This window comes from Camellia sinensis, chromosome 7, assembly GCF_055761805.1.
Source record: "Camellia sinensis isolate YWXY chromosome 7, ASM5576180v1, whole genome shotgun sequence".
NCBI lineage: Eukaryota > Viridiplantae > Streptophyta > Magnoliopsida > Ericales > Theaceae > Camellia > Camellia sinensis.
Genome location: NC_138967.1, coordinates 79,083,174 through 79,101,106, shown reverse-complemented (window position 1 = coordinate 79,101,106; position 17,933 = coordinate 79,083,174). Strand labels below are relative to the sequence as shown.

The 17,933-nt window shown below is 35.8% G+C and overlaps 2 protein-coding genes across 2 annotated transcripts; both read left to right on the top strand.

Annotated features, from left to right (window-relative positions):
- The first annotated feature begins 10,958 nt into the window (after window positions 1-10,958).
- LOC114306587 (polygalacturonase-like) lies at window positions 10,959-13,231 on the top strand. Its single transcript, XM_028251859.2, has 4 exons — window positions 10,959-11,452; window positions 12,007-12,296; window positions 12,396-12,624; window positions 12,716-13,231. Exons 1-4 carry the CDS (start codon window positions 11,006-11,008, stop codon window positions 12,932-12,934), a joined length of 1,185 nt encoding a protein of 394 aa, XP_028107660.2. The 5' UTR covers window positions 10,959-11,005; the 3' UTR covers window positions 12,935-13,231.
- Window positions 13,232-13,355: 124 nt separating this feature from the next.
- LOC145795177 (uncharacterized) lies at window positions 13,356-17,716 on the top strand. Its single transcript, XM_082878303.1, has 2 exons — window positions 13,356-16,714; window positions 16,800-17,716. Exons 1-2 carry the CDS (start codon window positions 16,694-16,696, stop codon window positions 17,673-17,675), a joined length of 897 nt encoding a protein of 298 aa, XP_082734429.1. The 5' UTR covers window positions 13,356-16,693; the 3' UTR covers window positions 17,676-17,716.
- Window positions 17,717-17,933: the final 217 nt, after the last annotated feature.

Genomic DNA, 17,933 nt, shown 5'->3' with positions numbered 1-17,933 from the left:
TATGGTCTATTATTATTTAGAAAATTTAGATCATAAACTCTGAATTTGGATCATTGGTTTAGGTGATTGTTTGTTTGATATGTGGATTGTTAAATTTTTTGCCCACCAAGTGTTTGATTCTATGCTCAAGTGACAAATTTATCATAAACAATTGGAACATGGAGTGTTTGAATCTGTTTCAATCTACTTTCACAATTGAACATGGTCACCAATATATGTACACCATTGTAACTCTGTTACAGAGTATTGTGATTTTATTGAGAGATAGACATTAATAGCAAATCAAACCACTGCATAATTAGCCAAGCCCCATGGAACATGGTCATCAAAAATTTGGATATAATCTCACCATTGTGTTTGTTTGTATGCATTTATTGATGAGATATGTTGTGGTTAAATTCTCATTCGTTGATGAATCCCCATATATTTTATTCATATTTAGTTGGAACTAGGTGGATTGAAGACAATTTTATGCTCTAACTCACTCAGATTCTTGTACTTATTTGAATGTGTTGGTTTGTTTAATCATATGAAAATAAGTCAATTTTGGGCATTCTGCATATTGAAGACCCATTTCTACTACTTGGTCTAAACTTGAGCACATCGAATTCAACAAGCTGCTGTGAGAGCTCGACTGAGTCCATTTCAGACAATTTTAATAATTTAAATTATTTATTATGCAAGGCTCATTGACTACTATTAAAAAAATTACGTTAATCGAATATTTGTAGTAATATGGTCAAATGATATATATTTTTTAGTTACGCGTTAATGATTTTGACTGCTAAGTTATGCTTGAGAAAATACCAAATTTTGTTGCATCTTAGATTAATGATTGATAGTTGTGGATTTACTTATAGATCACTTAATGATTTTTAGCCTCCTACTATATTTGATTTTTAGCTTCCTACTATATTTGAAGGTGCGATTATTACAATGTTTTATAAGACGTGGGCAATGGGTGTATTGGAAAATGTTCTTGCATCTTTCCATTCCATTTCTTTATTTTCTGATTGCATTACTACATTTGCTTTATTTTGCAGTTGGTGTCTTCAGAAAGAAAGGTACCAAACTATATGAAGCAAGCTTGAAGGATGAGAAGCGTTTACATCAATGACTTCATTGTTAAATTAAGCAAGTGTTTTAGTAAGTAAATTTAATTTTCCCATCATGTTTACACTTTCAAAATATTCTGTAAATGACATTTGATGTAGAATTTTCCCATCATGTGTTTGTATGGAATTATTATTTTGGGTTGGATAATTCAGATTTGTATAGAATTTGATGTTAAAAGATCAAATTTTTGTATTGTTGAAATGAAATAGAAATAGATATATGTATTATTTTGTTTAAATACAGGGTGCAGGTTGTACGAAATAAATACAGGTTGTGAAGAAATTAATTATAATAAAAAAAACTAAATAAAGTTTTTGGCAATTAAATGTTTAGTAGCGAAAAAAAAAGAAGTGAATTTGTTAGTGACTAACCAATTGGTAGCCAAAAAGGAAATCAATATTTTTAGTGACTAAATATTTGGTAGCCATAAAGAATCCAAAGATTTTTGGTGACTAAAAATTTAGTAGATAAAAATAAATGAAGACTTTCGGCTACTAAATTGTTAGTAGCCAAAAGTTTAATAAAATTAACAATTCAATATTTTTGGCGACTAAATTCTTTAGTCCCTAAATGTAGTAATGTTGTGACTAAAACTTATTCCCGACAAAAAGTTTTAGTCGCTGAAAATTTAATTTATTTTATTTGAACACTTTTGGCGACTAAATATTTAGTTGCCAAAATATACCCTTTCCCGACTACTCAGAGTTTGGTAGCCGAATGTTCACTTTTGGCGACTAATATTTTAGTCGCCAAAAGATAACCTTTGCCGACTAACCAGAGTTTAATAGCCAAAACATTGACTTTCAGCGACCAAAAATTGTTTAGTCGCCAATACTATCGCCGACAGGGTATAGGCGACTAGTTTGGCGACAAAATATTTTAGTCGCTAATTGTTTCGGCGACCAAAAATGGGGCTTTTGGCGACCAATATTTTGGTCGCCAAAAGTGGCATTTCCTGTAGTGTATGCCACCACCACTACCACCAACACTAATGCAAGTGAAAAACGTGTTTGAAAAAAAATAAAAAAATCTGTAAAAATGTTTTAAATTGAAAAATATTTTCTATCAAAACAAATAGTTAAATTAAGGGTTGGTTTGGGGTGTCCTAAAAAAGTGCACTTTTTGTCTTTTTACGAAAAGATGTGCAAAAAAGTAGAGAGGTGATGTGATGAAAAAAAGATAAAAAGATAAAAGGATGGATTATATAGTAGATGCCAAACCAGGCATAAGAAACCAAACAAACCAACTTCTAAAAGAAGCTTAACTGTACCAAGGAATGTCCGTAACAAGGAATTGACTTACTTTAGAGAACTTATATTATATAATATTATATAATTAATTAATTAATTAGGAGGTTAATTAGGCTCTACTTTTATTTTTTCGGTTCAGAATTCGGCATGAATATGGGCCTAACAAACAAACTAACTAAACTGTAATCTTTGGCTAAATTACTAAGAAACCTAGTTAATGCACCGATCCAACCCATCTATCAGATAATGGAAATTGCTTACGGGCAAAGTTAAAATAATTGTATTATGCATTAAGTTTATTGAGCTACGTATTGAATAAGATTGCATGGTGTTTTCATATGATTGGAGCTTGCTTTTTGGTACCAATTTAATTGGGATAGTTTGTTTTAGGCAGGGGCGGAACTATATAGGGACGTGTAGTGGCCACGACCCTTCCAAGTTTTGAAAAATTCAAATACTACTCCTATATTTCATGATCATTTATAATATGTAATAAGATTATTTATAAAAAAATATATATATATATATATATAATGAGATGATACCTATTTTATAAAATCACTCACTAATGTTTTATTCTATCAGTATTTTATAATATAATGAGATGATTTTTAACTATTACAAATTATAAAAAGAAAAAAATAACTTGCTAGATTTATTTAATTTCATCCTTACGAAATTCTATTTTCACAATATTTGTATAACAAAATATTTTTAATAAGTCATGTCCCAAAACTAAGTCCATGTTTTTTTTAAACCCCCCCCCCCCCCCCCCCCCCCCCCACACCCCAAAAAACAACATTTTTGGTTCCACCCCTAGTTTTAGGTATGATGCTTTGTGCACCCACTCTCTTTATTGATATTTTTTCTCTGTTTATTGTGCGTCCGCTCTCTTTGTTGATTTTGTTAATAAAAATTTTTTTCTGATAAAGAAAAATACAATAAGATTTGCACTGAGCATATGATATATATATATATATATATTAACTAACAAATGATAGGCTTGATTTAAAAAACAAAATAAAATAACTTCCATTGTGCAATTGATTTAAAATTTTCTCTTATTATAAAATCTTGGAGGACTAATATCTACAAATCATTTAACCATATTAAGGAGAAGCTACATAAAAAATGAAATGTTTTAATGAAATAATCACATGATATGTAATAATATTTTTGAATTTATTATATAAATTTAAATTTAGTGGAGTGCAAATGAATTTGATCGATATGTATAGGGAAGTGATTAAGACCCCTCCAATCACCACCCCGCACACACGTGGGGGCTGGTGATTGGAGGAGAAGAAAAAAAAATTAGCCAATCAAGGAGAGAAAGTGGGTCGTGGGGGTGCCCTTTGTGGGGATCCAAAGCATTTTCCTTTAAATTATCTAAAATTATAGCATGGAAGAAACAAATATTGTAAGCTATGTTATATATCGTTGTAAAAGTGTGAACGAATATTAATTGGGGATGTGAATGTTAATGTGGATGCGATAATACTAGGTAGTTAGTTAGGTACATTGGCATGTTGTATCGTAGGTCAATGAAATCAGATGCATTTCAACAAAAGGAACATCTTGCAACAAGTCAGTCCGATAATCAAGTCAACGTGCATCCGTAAACATAGTTAGGTACATTGGCATGTTGTATCGTAGGTCAATGAAATCAGATGCATTGCAACAAAAACGAAAATCTTGCAACAAGTCAGTCCGATAAACAAGTCGACGTGCATCCGTAAACATTGAAAAAGCGGCAGAGAGAGAGAGAGATAGTTCCCATGCACTGTTGCTGGGCGTGAACTTAAATTAAATATTTATTAATATTAGGAATTATGAAGGAAAAAAAAAAACAAAAGAACATTAAATATTTTATGAAATTTTTTATTTTTGGATTATATATATAATAAAATAATACACATTAATTAAAGAATAAAAAATCTTTATGAAGTATTTTACAATATTTTTTTTCATGATTCCTATTATTATCCTTAAATATTTTCTAAGAAATTTAAATTTTAAAAAGTCTAACCACATAGAAGTAATCTCTAGGGTTAGACCCTATAAAGAACCGAGAGCCCAGAGGTCACCCTTAAATGGTTGTTAGATAACAGGGTCACTCAATCATGTAGCGGTAAGTCATAGACTCGTATATAGGTAAGGATTCAAACCCACACTCTTGACACTGGACATGGTTTGACCAGGTCTGAAAATTTCGTTTTACCAACCATATGTGTTGTCTCATAGGAAAAAAAGAATTAAATTAAGGGCGAATTACACTAACAATCCGTTTAGTTTGGGACTTGTAACACTTTAGTCTCTGATTTTTCAATTATGATATATTTGATACTGAATTTTGAATATTGTTCCAAATAAGGATAATAAAAAATGTCTCATTTCTTTGCTAAGAAAAAAGAAAAGATGCTTCCCTTGTAAATGGTCCATTTCAAGGGCAAAGACGATATACAACTAATTTTGTGTTAATTAACTTGTATATTATTTGAAATGTAATGATTTTTTTTTTAATTAATAATGTTGGAACTTTCTTCGTTATAAAGTTCTATTTGGTTTAATTTGATTTTCATAATCTATTTTTAGAAATTTTGTCTACGAAACTAAAAATTAAATTGGTGAAAAAAAATTAAAAACACATCGTTTTTCTATAATTTTATCTTTTGGGAGGTTAAAAATAATTTTTTGTTATTTATTTTTATTAAATTAGTTTCTATTTTTTCAAAAGTCAAGCATGTCAACAGCTTTGATATCTTTATTAAACCAATCTATTAAATAAAAAAATTTAAAACTAAAAACAATTCATAGACATATCAAATACACATTAAAAGCTTAATAATCATCCATTACATAATAATCATATAAAAATATATGTTAACAACAAATACAATCATGCTTGGAGTTACACTCATGGTCAAGTTGGATGGTTTGGAGTTACACTCTCTTGTTCATATTGGTCTTCAGATTTAGTCTGTTCTTCTTATTGTGTGGAGGCCTGGAGCACACTCTGTTGTCATGCTTTGCCTTATTGTAAGGGTGGATTTTTGATGTTGGAGTTACACTCTTTTGAGTTTCACTCTTTTTCTTCGTTGGTCTCTCACCAACTAGGAGGTTGGAGCTTTTTAACTTCAAGCTCATTTTTATTGATATAATTTTTCATATTCTGTATTTGTTTTTCATCAATAAAGTCCTCTCTTTTACCGATCAAAAAAAAAAAAAAAACAAACAAATAAACAAATACAACAATCTATTATATGATAATCATCCAAAAGTATCATCAAAAGATATATCATTTTTATATAATTTTATTTTTGGTGGGTAAAAATAAGTTTTTGACATTTATTTTTGTCAAACTAGTTTATATATTATGAAATTGACGACATTGTCCTTAAAATGGAGCAACATCATTTTCAATTGTCCTTATTTAGAACGATATTCAAAATTTAGGGTCAAATATATCATAATTAAAAGGTTAAGAATTAAAGTGACACAAATCTCAAATTACAGGGATCATTGGTGTAATTCGCCCTTAAATTAAATATATTGATTCGTACAAGTTACATATAATTATATTGAGTTTTTAAAAATATTTAATTGAAATAATATTTAACGTTTTTTTATCACTAATTTGTTAGTTGGAATGAAAAAATATCATCGCCATTTATTTTACACTAATATATATTTACTTTATAGATAGATTACATTGATCTCCCTTGAAGTATGGAGGAAATACAATAATTTTGACAATTTTAACATAATTACATAACCGCTTTTGCAATGAGACTAAAAAAGACTGAAACTATGGACATTGTAAAAAGACACAAAGATAAACTAAATGCAATATTCATTTCAATGTAAAAGAAATTACAACATCATTTTTCATTCCGATGACTTATAAATTACAGATGAAAATAGAGTTAAGTGTTATATGAATTAAAATGTTAAGAGAGTCTAATGTAATTATGATAAACTTATTAAGCTTACTGTATTTTCTCAAAAGCTCAAGGGAGGTCAGTGTGATTTATTCATACTTTATTTATATTTTAAATTTTACCAAATGAAATATTAGTATAATTATGTCAAAAGAACATAATTCCGGCCAAAAGTTAGACATTTAGTGATGTGTTAAGAAAATGATTAATTGATAATTTAAAGAATATTTAATTATTTATTAATTATCTTCTTGGCACATTATTAAATTTACAAAATAAATACACGTAAAAATAAATATCCAAAATGTTAGAAGTTATTAAGAAATGAATATTCAACAACAAAAGAAGACACGTGAAACGACAAGTGTTTTTTTTTTCTTTTTTTTTTTTTTGATCGGCAAAAAAGAAACCTTATTGATGGAAAAACATAACGAGAATGATAACTTACATCAATAAAGAAGAGGGTGCAAAAAGTATCATTGTGAAACATTTAGATCCCAATTAGGTTGACACCTAGATGCACACCAAATCATCTGCTAGCACACACTCGAAGCTCCAAGTTGGTGAGAAGCCAACATGCAGGGCGGAACAAAGCAAAACAAAAACAATAAAGCAACAAAACACTCCTCTGCTAGAGCAGAAGACAGAACACCAAGACTACTACAATACCCTCTGGCTTAGACAGAACACCATGACTACTTCAACACAGCAGACCAGCCTAAGCACAGCAACACCAGACCAGAGATCATAACTGAGCAGCCTAAGCATAGCAGCCCAGCAAGCATCCCAGACCAAAGACAGCAATCCAAAGAGCTGCAGACCCAGACAGATTCAACCACACCCAAGTATGCTTCCTCGAGCTTAAAACTGGACAGATTCATCCACCATTCCTACAAGCATCTGATGAGCCAATGGTAATCCTCAGTCTATGAGTCCATAGCAGACTCAACCACACCACAACCCATAGCACAAGACAGAGACAACCACAAAAGTCCATAGCACAAAGCAGATAAGCCTGTGGGTCCATTCAGCCACAAACAGCAGCCCATACTATCAGTCCACTAGTAATCCACCATTAGACAGCATACACCACTACAGCAGCTCCAAAACCAAAACCAAATCATAATGCATACTTGAACCTTTGCCATCAGCCCAGAATCACACATACTAGAACCTTAACCAAAACCAAAACATAATGCATACTTGAACCTTTTTTTTTTTTTTCTTCAAACAACAAAGAGAAGCTATATTGATGAATTTACCAGAGGCATTGCAGAAATACACCAGTAAAGCAAAAAGAAAGACCAAGATTGGCGAGAAGCCAATCACACAGCTAACAAAAGAGCAAACAAAGAGAAGAATGAAGATGAAACAACAGTAGCACCAACTGGAACAGAGCACTACACAGGAACAAAGCACCAACTGGATCAAACTGCGGTCTTCACGAACCAACCCTTACCTCTGAGATGTGAGTAGCACAGAATTGACAGTTAAGACTGTAACAGACCACGCCTCACCCTTGAAATGTTGTAGAGAAAATCTGAAATCGAAAAATGGAGCTCCTTAGAAGCAGCCTTAAGCTAGAAAGCCAGCCGAATGAGTATCAGTTCTTACAAGTCCTGCAAATTAGAGGGAGAAGCATTGAAGCAGCAATCATTTCTGTGTTTCCAGATTAACCGGAGTGTTACCAAGGGTATTGCACGCCAAATCCGCTGTTCAGCTTTTCTACAGAAGTACCCTGACCAACAGAGTAGCAGACCATGGACAGAATCAGGAACAGCCCAAGAAACACCCCACCACTGCAGCAGACCAGACCAGACTTTCCAAATAGATGGGCAGAGGATAAGAACATGCTCGACAGATTCCTGATGAGATTTACAAAAAATGCAGAGTATAGAAGCAGAACTATCCAAAACTCCAATCCGCTGCAAGAATACAGAGGTTTTGATCTTGTGCTTCCAAGCGAGCCAACCGAAGAATTGCACCTTAGGAGGAAGATACTTAATCCACACCAGACGACAGAAACAACCAGTACCTCCATAGACATTGCAGGTGTGATTGTAAAGGTTGGACACAAAAGATTGCCCAAGCTTGGCTGCTCTCCATATTGCACTGTCCTGGGACTCCAGCTGAAAGGAGGGCACTGAACCTACAATGCCATAAAGTCTGAGCAGTTCATTCTTTTTCCAAACAAATAGAGGTCTCCTAAATGTGAATAACCAGTTCTTAGTTGTGCCAGATACTTCCACAAATTCCTTTAGCAAACCTTCCTTTTGTGAAGATAAACTGAAGAGCCTAGGGAACTCCTCTTTCAGGAAAACATTACCATACCAGGAGTCAAATCAGAACCTTATACGACAGCCATTGCCCACCTTTAATTGGAGGTTGCTAGCAAAGTATAGTGATAGAGACTGATTTTGCTCACCTGCTGCCACTATGCCATTCCAAATATAAGAGGATGAGGTGTTTAAACTTGGGTTTGGAACCCATTTTCCACCAAGGAACCAATATTTGTTGCGTAATACCCTATACCAAAGGGACTCTAGTTCAGTAGCAAATCTCCACCACCATTTTAGGAGTAGACATAGATTCACGTCTCTAATTGCATTGAATGCAAGAAGCCAAATCTATTACCTTCATTTCAGAATTTGAAATTAATGAATTGGGTATTGTGAGCTTGACGAATGATTGATTATTTATATTTCCAAGTTGCACGCATAAAAAAATTGTTTATTTATTGGATTTTATTACTGATGTCAGAGAGATAGATAGTGGTGTAGAAGAGACAGTTGTGTTGGCTTTTGCTACCAACTTATATTTGTTTGTACAAATAGAAACTGTGGGGAAGGGTTGGAAGAAAGTCCCAACCAAAGGGTTGCTTATATGTGTTGGGACGGTCGACCAAATAATATGCATTTGGAGGCCAACATATGCACGTCATGTGACCAAGTTGCTCACTCAGTTGCATCCCATCCCACATCCGATCCCCTCCCACCTAGTGTTACCTTCCTTTATTCCTTCATTTTAGAATTCATATGCCAATTTTTATTTTTTAATTATGCTCATGTTTCCCACCTCACCAACAAGCTTGAATTTATGGAGTAGGCAGTAAAAAAATTATTTTAAATTATTATCCACCCTAAACTTTTGAAAAATCACACTTTTGTCCTGTAATTTCATACTTACTAAAATATTACTTTCTAGGCACGAATTTTATAAGGTAATTAAGATTTTTTTGACAACTTAAAGAAAAATGGCTTAGTAAAGAGGATTTTAGGAAAGTATAAGATTAAAAGGGATGTTCTTTTTTTAAAAAAGTCATGCATAAGTAATTAATTTTTGCCTAATTAACATTGTAAAGATTGAGGCATAACATATCCACCTTAACACCCAATATACCTTACATTTCAAACCCGAACTCTGCTGACCCCCACTACTACCTCTGGTTGACACCTCTGACCACCAACCCTTAGCCCTTCCCCACTATGACCGAACCCCTCTTTTATCGTGACCCTCTTCTCAACCCCTTTACCCTTCCACAAAACCCCCTCTCTAGCCCTATTCAGCCATTATAAACCACCTCTCCTATTATGAAACTTTTGCCCCACCATGATGCTCCTTCTCAATCCCCTCCCTTTATCGCGTACTCCTTTTTCAGACCTCTTCCTCACATAATCTCATTCCTCATCGCAATCTCCTGTCCTTATTGCAACCCCCTATCTCTAGTTTTCAGATTTTGATTTAAAAAGAAGAAAAAGAAGAAGGATGAGTAAAAGGAAGGAAAGAAAAAAAAAAAGAAAAAAAAGAAGTGGTGGCACAGTTAAATTTGCACCTTTACCTTTTAAAACCTAATTCTCTCCACCCCTAACAACCACCTCTGACTGCCACAGCCACTATTGTAGATATCCCATTTTGGTTGGCTATAATACTCAACCACATTTTTGGAATGCCGCCCGATGATAAACATAAGAAATTGTTTGGAACTCTTGATTTATCAATTTTTACCTCAAACCAGACGTATCTGGATGAACTTTAGCCTAGCTAAAAAACATAGCCAACCTTTCAAAACCTATTTGAGACATATTGAATCCCCCATGGTTCATTCCGTTCATTTTCTTCCTATCTCCTGCAAATTTAAAATGGTTATATCTTCTATATGACATTTTTGTGAAAACTTTTCGAGTTTTAAAAATTGATTGGTTCCAATATGTAGTATTTTCAAAGAACTTTTCAGCGATAGAAGATACAACTAAAACTACATAGATTAAATTGACAAAAGAAATAAATTATGAGGGCCACGATTGAGTATAATGTCCCCAATTATTATTATTTGTTAAGAATATAATCTAATCTCAAATGATCACTAAATTACGAAATTAACCTCTCTTTTAGAGGGAAAATGATTGGCAAGCATTTTTTTTAATTGAAAAAAAATAAAAAAATAAAAAAGCAAAACGCTCCATCCAAAGGTGGAATCCAAATTAAATCAATGGGAGTTTGGTAAGTACATATCTGTTGATGAAGTATGACCAAGAAAACAAATGTCAAGAAAAGCAACGCTGCTTACGTTTTTTATTTACTTTTTTATGACCAAAAAAAAATATGTCAAGAAAATCCTCTATATAGATCCCCGCAAATCGCTGCAATTCCTCCACCATCCAAACTCAAACTCATACTCTCTCTCTCTCTCTCTCTCTCATGAAAATGGCGCTCCCTAGTGGTTATCTTGTTAGTACCATTCTCTTGACCTTTTTCTATCAACCATTAGCAACTGCAGTTACATACAATGTGGTGAATTTGGGAGCCAAACCAGATGGGAAGACAGACTCAACCAAGTCTTTCCTGAGTGCATGGGACGCAGCTTGTGCCTCTGCAAACCCCACAACAATCTATGTCCCACCAGGAAGGTACTTGCTTCACAAAGCAAATTTCTATGGTGAGCAGTGCAAGAACACAGCCATCACAATCCGTATCGACGGCACTCTTGTTGCTCCCTCTAACTACCGCGCTATTGGAAATGGTGGAAGCTGGCTTATATTTCAGAGAGTCAGTGGGGTTTCCATCTTTGGAGGAACACTTGATGGCCAAGGGACTGGTTTGTGGGCTTGCAAAGCCTCTGGCAAGGCTTGCCCTACTGGAGCTACGGTATGTACTTTATATTATTGTTGAAGTTTATGAATTAAACTGCCATTAACCACCCTTTCCTTTGGTTATCCTTTAGTTTAATCTATCTATGAGTTGACAATACTATGATTAGCTTCAATTGGCCAATGTTGTCTTTTCAATTTTCAAGAAAAGGGTGCACCTAGTTTCCAAAAAATTGCAAAGCCTTCGCCAACTATTTTTCTCAGTGGGATGGAAATTTTCTTGGTAACCAAACATAAAATGGGAAGGTTATTATTTTATTTTTTATTTTTATTTTTTTGCCTTGAGAAGGAGAACAGTAAAATAAGGGTGGCCAAGTTTTGTGGGCAAGTGGGGTGGCAGTTAATAGACTGCTTATAGTGTGCTTCAGTTGTACTGTACCCCGGTGACGTTGATTTCTAGGTCAAGTTTACACTCTTGGGGGGAAAACAAACAAACAAAATAATTAGCATGTTGAAAACTTTCAATATATCACAATCCCTTCCCTTGCATTACTTGGAATTGGAACTAATTAAGGCCATTTTGTGTGTATGCGTGCGTGTGTGTCTGTGCAGACACTGGCCTTGTACAATTCGAAAAACATTGTAATTAATGGATTAACATCACTAAACAGTCAGATGTTCCACATTGCCATCAATGGCTGCCATAATGTGAAGGTACAAAGAGTGAAGGTCTCGGCCTCAGGCAATAGCCCAAATACAGATGGTATTCACATTCAATTATCATCTGGAGTCACCATCTCCAACTCTAGGATAGCCACAGGAGACGATTGTGTCTCAATAGGCCCTGGCAGTTCCAATTTATGGATCGAGAACGTTGCCTGTGGCCCTGGCCATGGGATCAGGTAACATATCAATATTTCTTTACTACTAACATATATAAATATCAAAACATTCCATTCCATTTGTGGCTAAATTTAAATATTTATGCATGATTGGTGCAGCATTGGAAGTCTAGGGTGGGAATTACAAGAACCTGGAGTGCAGAATGTGACAGTTAAAACGGTTACTTTCAAGGGTACACAAAATGGTGTGAGGATAAAGACATGGGGTAGGCCCAGCAATAGTTTTGCTCGGGGCATTGTTTTTCAGAACCTCTTTATGGTCAATGTCCAAAATCCCATCATAATTGATCAAAATTACTGTCCTCATAATAAAAATTGCCCTGGTCAGGTATGTAAATGTAATCGGTAGCCATTAACCATAGATGGGAACAACTCAAAATCAATTCTCTTATTTATTACAATTTTTTTTCCTCCTACAGAATTCTGGTGTGCTTATTAGTGACGTGACATATCAAGACATCCATGGAACATCGGCAACAGCAGTTGCGGTTAAAATTGATTGTAGTAAAAAGTATGGATGCAAAGGGATAAGATTGGAAGACATTAAACTCACCTTCGGGGATCAACCAGCAGAAGCATCATGTGTCAATGTTGGAGGATCAACCTCTGGTTCAGTTAAACCAACAAGTTGTTTGTAGGACAATATGAAATTTATACACACATCATATGAATTAATCTAGACTATATTAAGAATCTAAGAGAAAGGAAAAGCATAGGGAATTAACATCCATATTTTTAGTATTATTGTCAGTTTGTTAGCTCATGAAATTAGACAAGATCCAGATTTATACACACATCATATGTATAATATATTAGTCCATCCCCATTGAGCCTGCTGCTGGCCATGCAGAGCACTGTAGTCTAAACCCTTCATTGGGTAACCTGTTGTATTCTCAATTCGTAAAAGGAAAAGAATTACTATTTGAATTAGTATATTTATTTGTGTTGAGTATTTCAGCAGCAAGTATGTGATCAAACAAAAGAAAACAAAGCTAAAATACACAAAATCATATCTGAATTTTCTTCAGAAAAATAGAGGATGAAGAGGCAAAACAGAGGCACCGACTCTGAAACTTCTCTTCAAACATTCAAACTATTGAGCTTCTCTTAGAAGCTTTGACCATGAATTTAGAATCACATATTACCATCCCAAAAAAAAAATAAATAAATAAATAAAAAAAATAAAAAAAACATTTGGACAAGCCATCCTCCACATAATCTAACTATAATCAACGCAAAACAAAGCACAACCTTAATTGAATTAAACAAAATAAGTTGATTGTTTGGTAACACAACCTTAGCTAGTGTGGGTGTTGATTTTTGACCCCACAATCAAACCGATCTCTCTGTAGAGATCTAAGGAACTTAGCTGGAGAGCACGCAACAGAATAGATGAAGCCAAACACCTGCGCATAAAAAATTAAGAAATACCACGGTGGCTCGTCCATTCGGGACACTCTGAGGATTAAGTCAATCACTTATCTCTCAAGATAATAGCTCAAGTAAATATCCCACAAAAAATAAAAAATACCTTAGACCCACAAGATTCAGTGCCCTCGTCCCCTAGAAGTATCACTTCATAGGACTCAAGCATTACACTTATCTCGGACTCTCATTTAGATAAGAATGATCTCATTTAAGAGCCTCATCTTTATCCAAACAAAGAGTCTCAACTTATCTAAGATTCTTGTCCTCTATCCGACAATCTTGAATTCCGATATTACCGCACCTTATCTCGGTAATGTCACAACAATCTCGGGATCATGGCTCATCCACCTGGCACCTCGGCCAATACCTCGGCCACTTGGACAACCCTAAAAATATTACCTCACCAACCTGAGGTGATGGAACCTATATGGTCTGATCTCCCAACATGTCGACTAAACATCATGCTAGAGATACTCCTTCGACCGAGATCATGACTCGTCGGCTTCAAGAAACAAGGAGTCAAATGTCTAATCATCTTGAACCAGGAACTAACACATCACATTCAAATGAGCTATCTCACCAGTGATCATATCACAAGTCGAGGTCATGACCCATTACCTCAAGAATTCCCAGAACCCACGACACATGTGAGCTGTCACGCCATAACTATCCCAACTGTTTTCCCCACGTATCTTCAACAAACTGGAGCACACCGATCATGTCCCAATTGTGTCACATCAATTCGGCCCCATGCCGCTTGATGTCAGCATGGGCTATCACCCAAGGATTCGAAATGACACCTTTTCAATTTTTTCAACAAAACTCTTCCCTTTCTCTTTCGTCCCTTTACTTCCACACTTTCAGTCTTTCTCTCTCTACGATCTTTCATGAACCGCCATTACCAAACCTTCAAGCATTCTACAACTACTCTGTTCAACCACCTCTGGCGAGCAATCACATGTTCTACTCCGTTCAAAAGCATCATGTGAGATAGGTGAATCAGATTCTGGCATCCATTTTGTTGTCTCTGACCTGTAAGTTCTTCATACCTCTGATTTCATTTTTGGTTTCCTATGTTCTTGAAGTTATTCTTCATATTCTTGGTTGTTTGTGCATGCTTTCAAGTTTCTGTACATAGACTCATTGAACAATATTGGTACACTTTTGATTGGATGCACTTCACACCTTGCACTTGATTCTGAATTTGTTCTTGCCTTTGTGTCTTCATCCTCTGAATCTAGTTCTGTCTTTCTTGCTTATCCAAATTGCTTTCATTCTTGCCACTACTCTTGCATTCTTTAGATTAGGATTGGGATTTGTTTTGGATATTAGCAAAATTGAAACAAAATATGCCAAAAACCTTTTTCAGTAGATTACCAGAATCTTCAACCCAAAACACTTTAGGGCCTAAATTAGAAACCCTAGGTACAGAACACCTAGAATATCAAAACCACCTTAGGCGATCAGCACCCAAACATTAGCCGAGATAATGGGTATGTTCAAGTGGAGAGTAGACTCCCTAGCAAACTAGAGTATTTTCGTCAAGAATTTAACATACCAGTCGACATCTGATTAGACTAGTCGGCGAGAACAATTCTATCATGCCTGGGGAAAACTATATGGCCTTCTCCATGGTATCAATCATTGAGGGTGGAATCCGATTCCCCTTTGGCATCCTTTTCCGAGAGGTAATGCATTATTATCGCATTAACCCCATGCGACTAGCCATTAACACCTTGAGAATAATCAATGGCATAGTTGAGATATGTTGCGGACATAACACTAGGCTCACCCTGCCCCGACATCCAATACTACTACACTATGTGTAGTCTCAAGTCTACCAGTGGCATCTCCTACTATCTCATACCCCGGTCAACCGCTTACAAGCTGATAGCCGATCTTCCAAACTCCAACAAGGGTGCTGGAGAAAACTATCTCATTGTCTTGGGCAACTGGGAGTTTGCACCAAATGATGAACTGCGCCTCTTCCCTTGCACAGAGGGATCTTTAGTGAAGATGAGGGTAAGCATTTAGTTTCCTTAGATCATACACTTTCAACATCATTCTCTCATACTTAGTCGATTTTTCATATTTTTTTTCTCTTATTTTTACAGAACTTCTCTTAGCTGAGCAAATCCTTCCACAGGTCATATGTTAAGCAGAATGACCTAGCCCAACTTCTAAACCTACCAATCAAAGATCGCAAGGCCCCCATTCTGCTCAACTACGTGCCAACATATCAGTCTCCGCTACCCGACATCCTATCCAAGAGCAAGACTCCATTCTCTGCCACAACACCACCAGCAATATCATTCCCATGCACAGACCAAGCCTCTACCTCTCAACCAGTAAATCAGCCTTCCAGCCAACATCATCACTGACATACCAACACTCCCGCAGGAAGGAACATGAGTAGAAAATGAAGTTCCAACCTTCTAGCGTACAACCCAACAAACACACCAATTGCACTACTTGTATATCACCTCAGCATCAGAGTTACAATTGTTGTGATATCCAAAGACATGGGTTGCAAAGAAACCATTGCCAATGACCTCTTCGCCAGCCTTCCTAATGTGGTATCAGTCCACTCAACCCCTTCTCCACCTTTTGTTGAGAAACAGAAGAGACTGAAAAAGGCCAAGGCAAAGACCAAGGTCACAATCACTCATTCTGCTGAAGAGAAGGACCTTGAAAACACCATCACAATATCCAAGATGACTGAGGTAGAGAAAAAGTAGGCCACCACCAATTCTGCCGATGCCCCAACACCAAAGCACTCAAATTCTTTTGTGACCAGTGACACCTCAGATGCCTTTATTCCCGACATCTCAATCGACGGCCATCCCATCAAGCTGAACGAAAGTACCTCTCACCAGCCTGAGATCACTGCTGCCCTGTTAGCCGTTGTTTTCTTCCCTACTGACATGTAAGCCATTAGTGATTACGATGAATACGAACACTTCGCATTCATGATGAGGAACTCAATAATGGTAAGCTTTCATTTTGCTTTTAATTAAGTACTGTACACTTAGGATTATTCATATATTGTACTAACTCATCTTCCCTTCTCTGCAGACTATCCAGCATGTTCACGTCGAGTTAATGAAGAAAGAGCTCACGAAGAAAACACAGGAGGCTGCTGACTATCTTGATCAACTTAATCAGGTTGAGAAACTAAGGATAAAACTGCTCGATAAGGTCAATGTGGCGAGGAAAGCTGAGCAAAAGGCTGAGGCCACAGCCAAGGCATCCCAGGAAAAGGCCGCTAAAGTTGAGAAAGATCAAGCCGAGGCCCTAGCTACAAAAGACAAAGAGATCAACGCGACCGACGAAAAAGCCTACAACAAAGGCCAAGAGTACGTCAGGGACCAATACAAGAAACAAGTAAACCTAACTTGCAACAAAGGCTACTACCTTAGGTGGATAGCGACACTAAAGAAGTTATATGTCCCCGAGGACTTTCCTCTTAGAGACCTTGGCCAACTTGACGTTCCGGCCTTCTCCCATTTTCTTATCCAATCTGAGGAAGGGAAAAGAGAAGAAGAAGAGAAAGATCAAGACGTAGACACCGCTGTTGCTGGAGTAAAGTTCCCAACCTTTAACAACCAGGTCCTGGATCTGATTGGGGATGATGGCAAAGAAGTTTCCAAGAGTACTTCTTCGATCAAAGGGGATGAACTTCTCTTAGCTGACAAGAGTCTAGAGGAGACCTTAAAGGAAATTGATGAAAAGATTGCAGTTGACACTAAGGCTGATAAAGCTATAACACTGTCTACCGAGGCTGACACACTGCCAACTACTGAGGTAGCACAGTTAGAGACACCTACCCGAGATCCAACATCTAGCACTTGGATTTTTTCTTTTCCTTTTTTTTTCAGTTGTACTTTTTCTTTATGTCTGTGGTTTAATTTGGAACAATCTTCTGCTTTTATAAGGCCAAAGTACATTTAGATGTTTTTGGTGAATGCATGTAGTTTCTTCTTTTTGACTAAGTGTATGCCTTCTGTACTTTCACTGCCTTTAAATATTTGCTTCTTACAAATTCTTCTAAGTGCAACATCTCATATCTCATCTTAGCTGGACTTATCTAGGAGAGAACACAATAATTAGTATCACATTTTGGCTAATCTGTAATGAGCTCATCTCGAAGAACATAACAACAAAAAACATTTTAAAATTTTTGCCAAGTGTTACAAAATAGCAACTCAT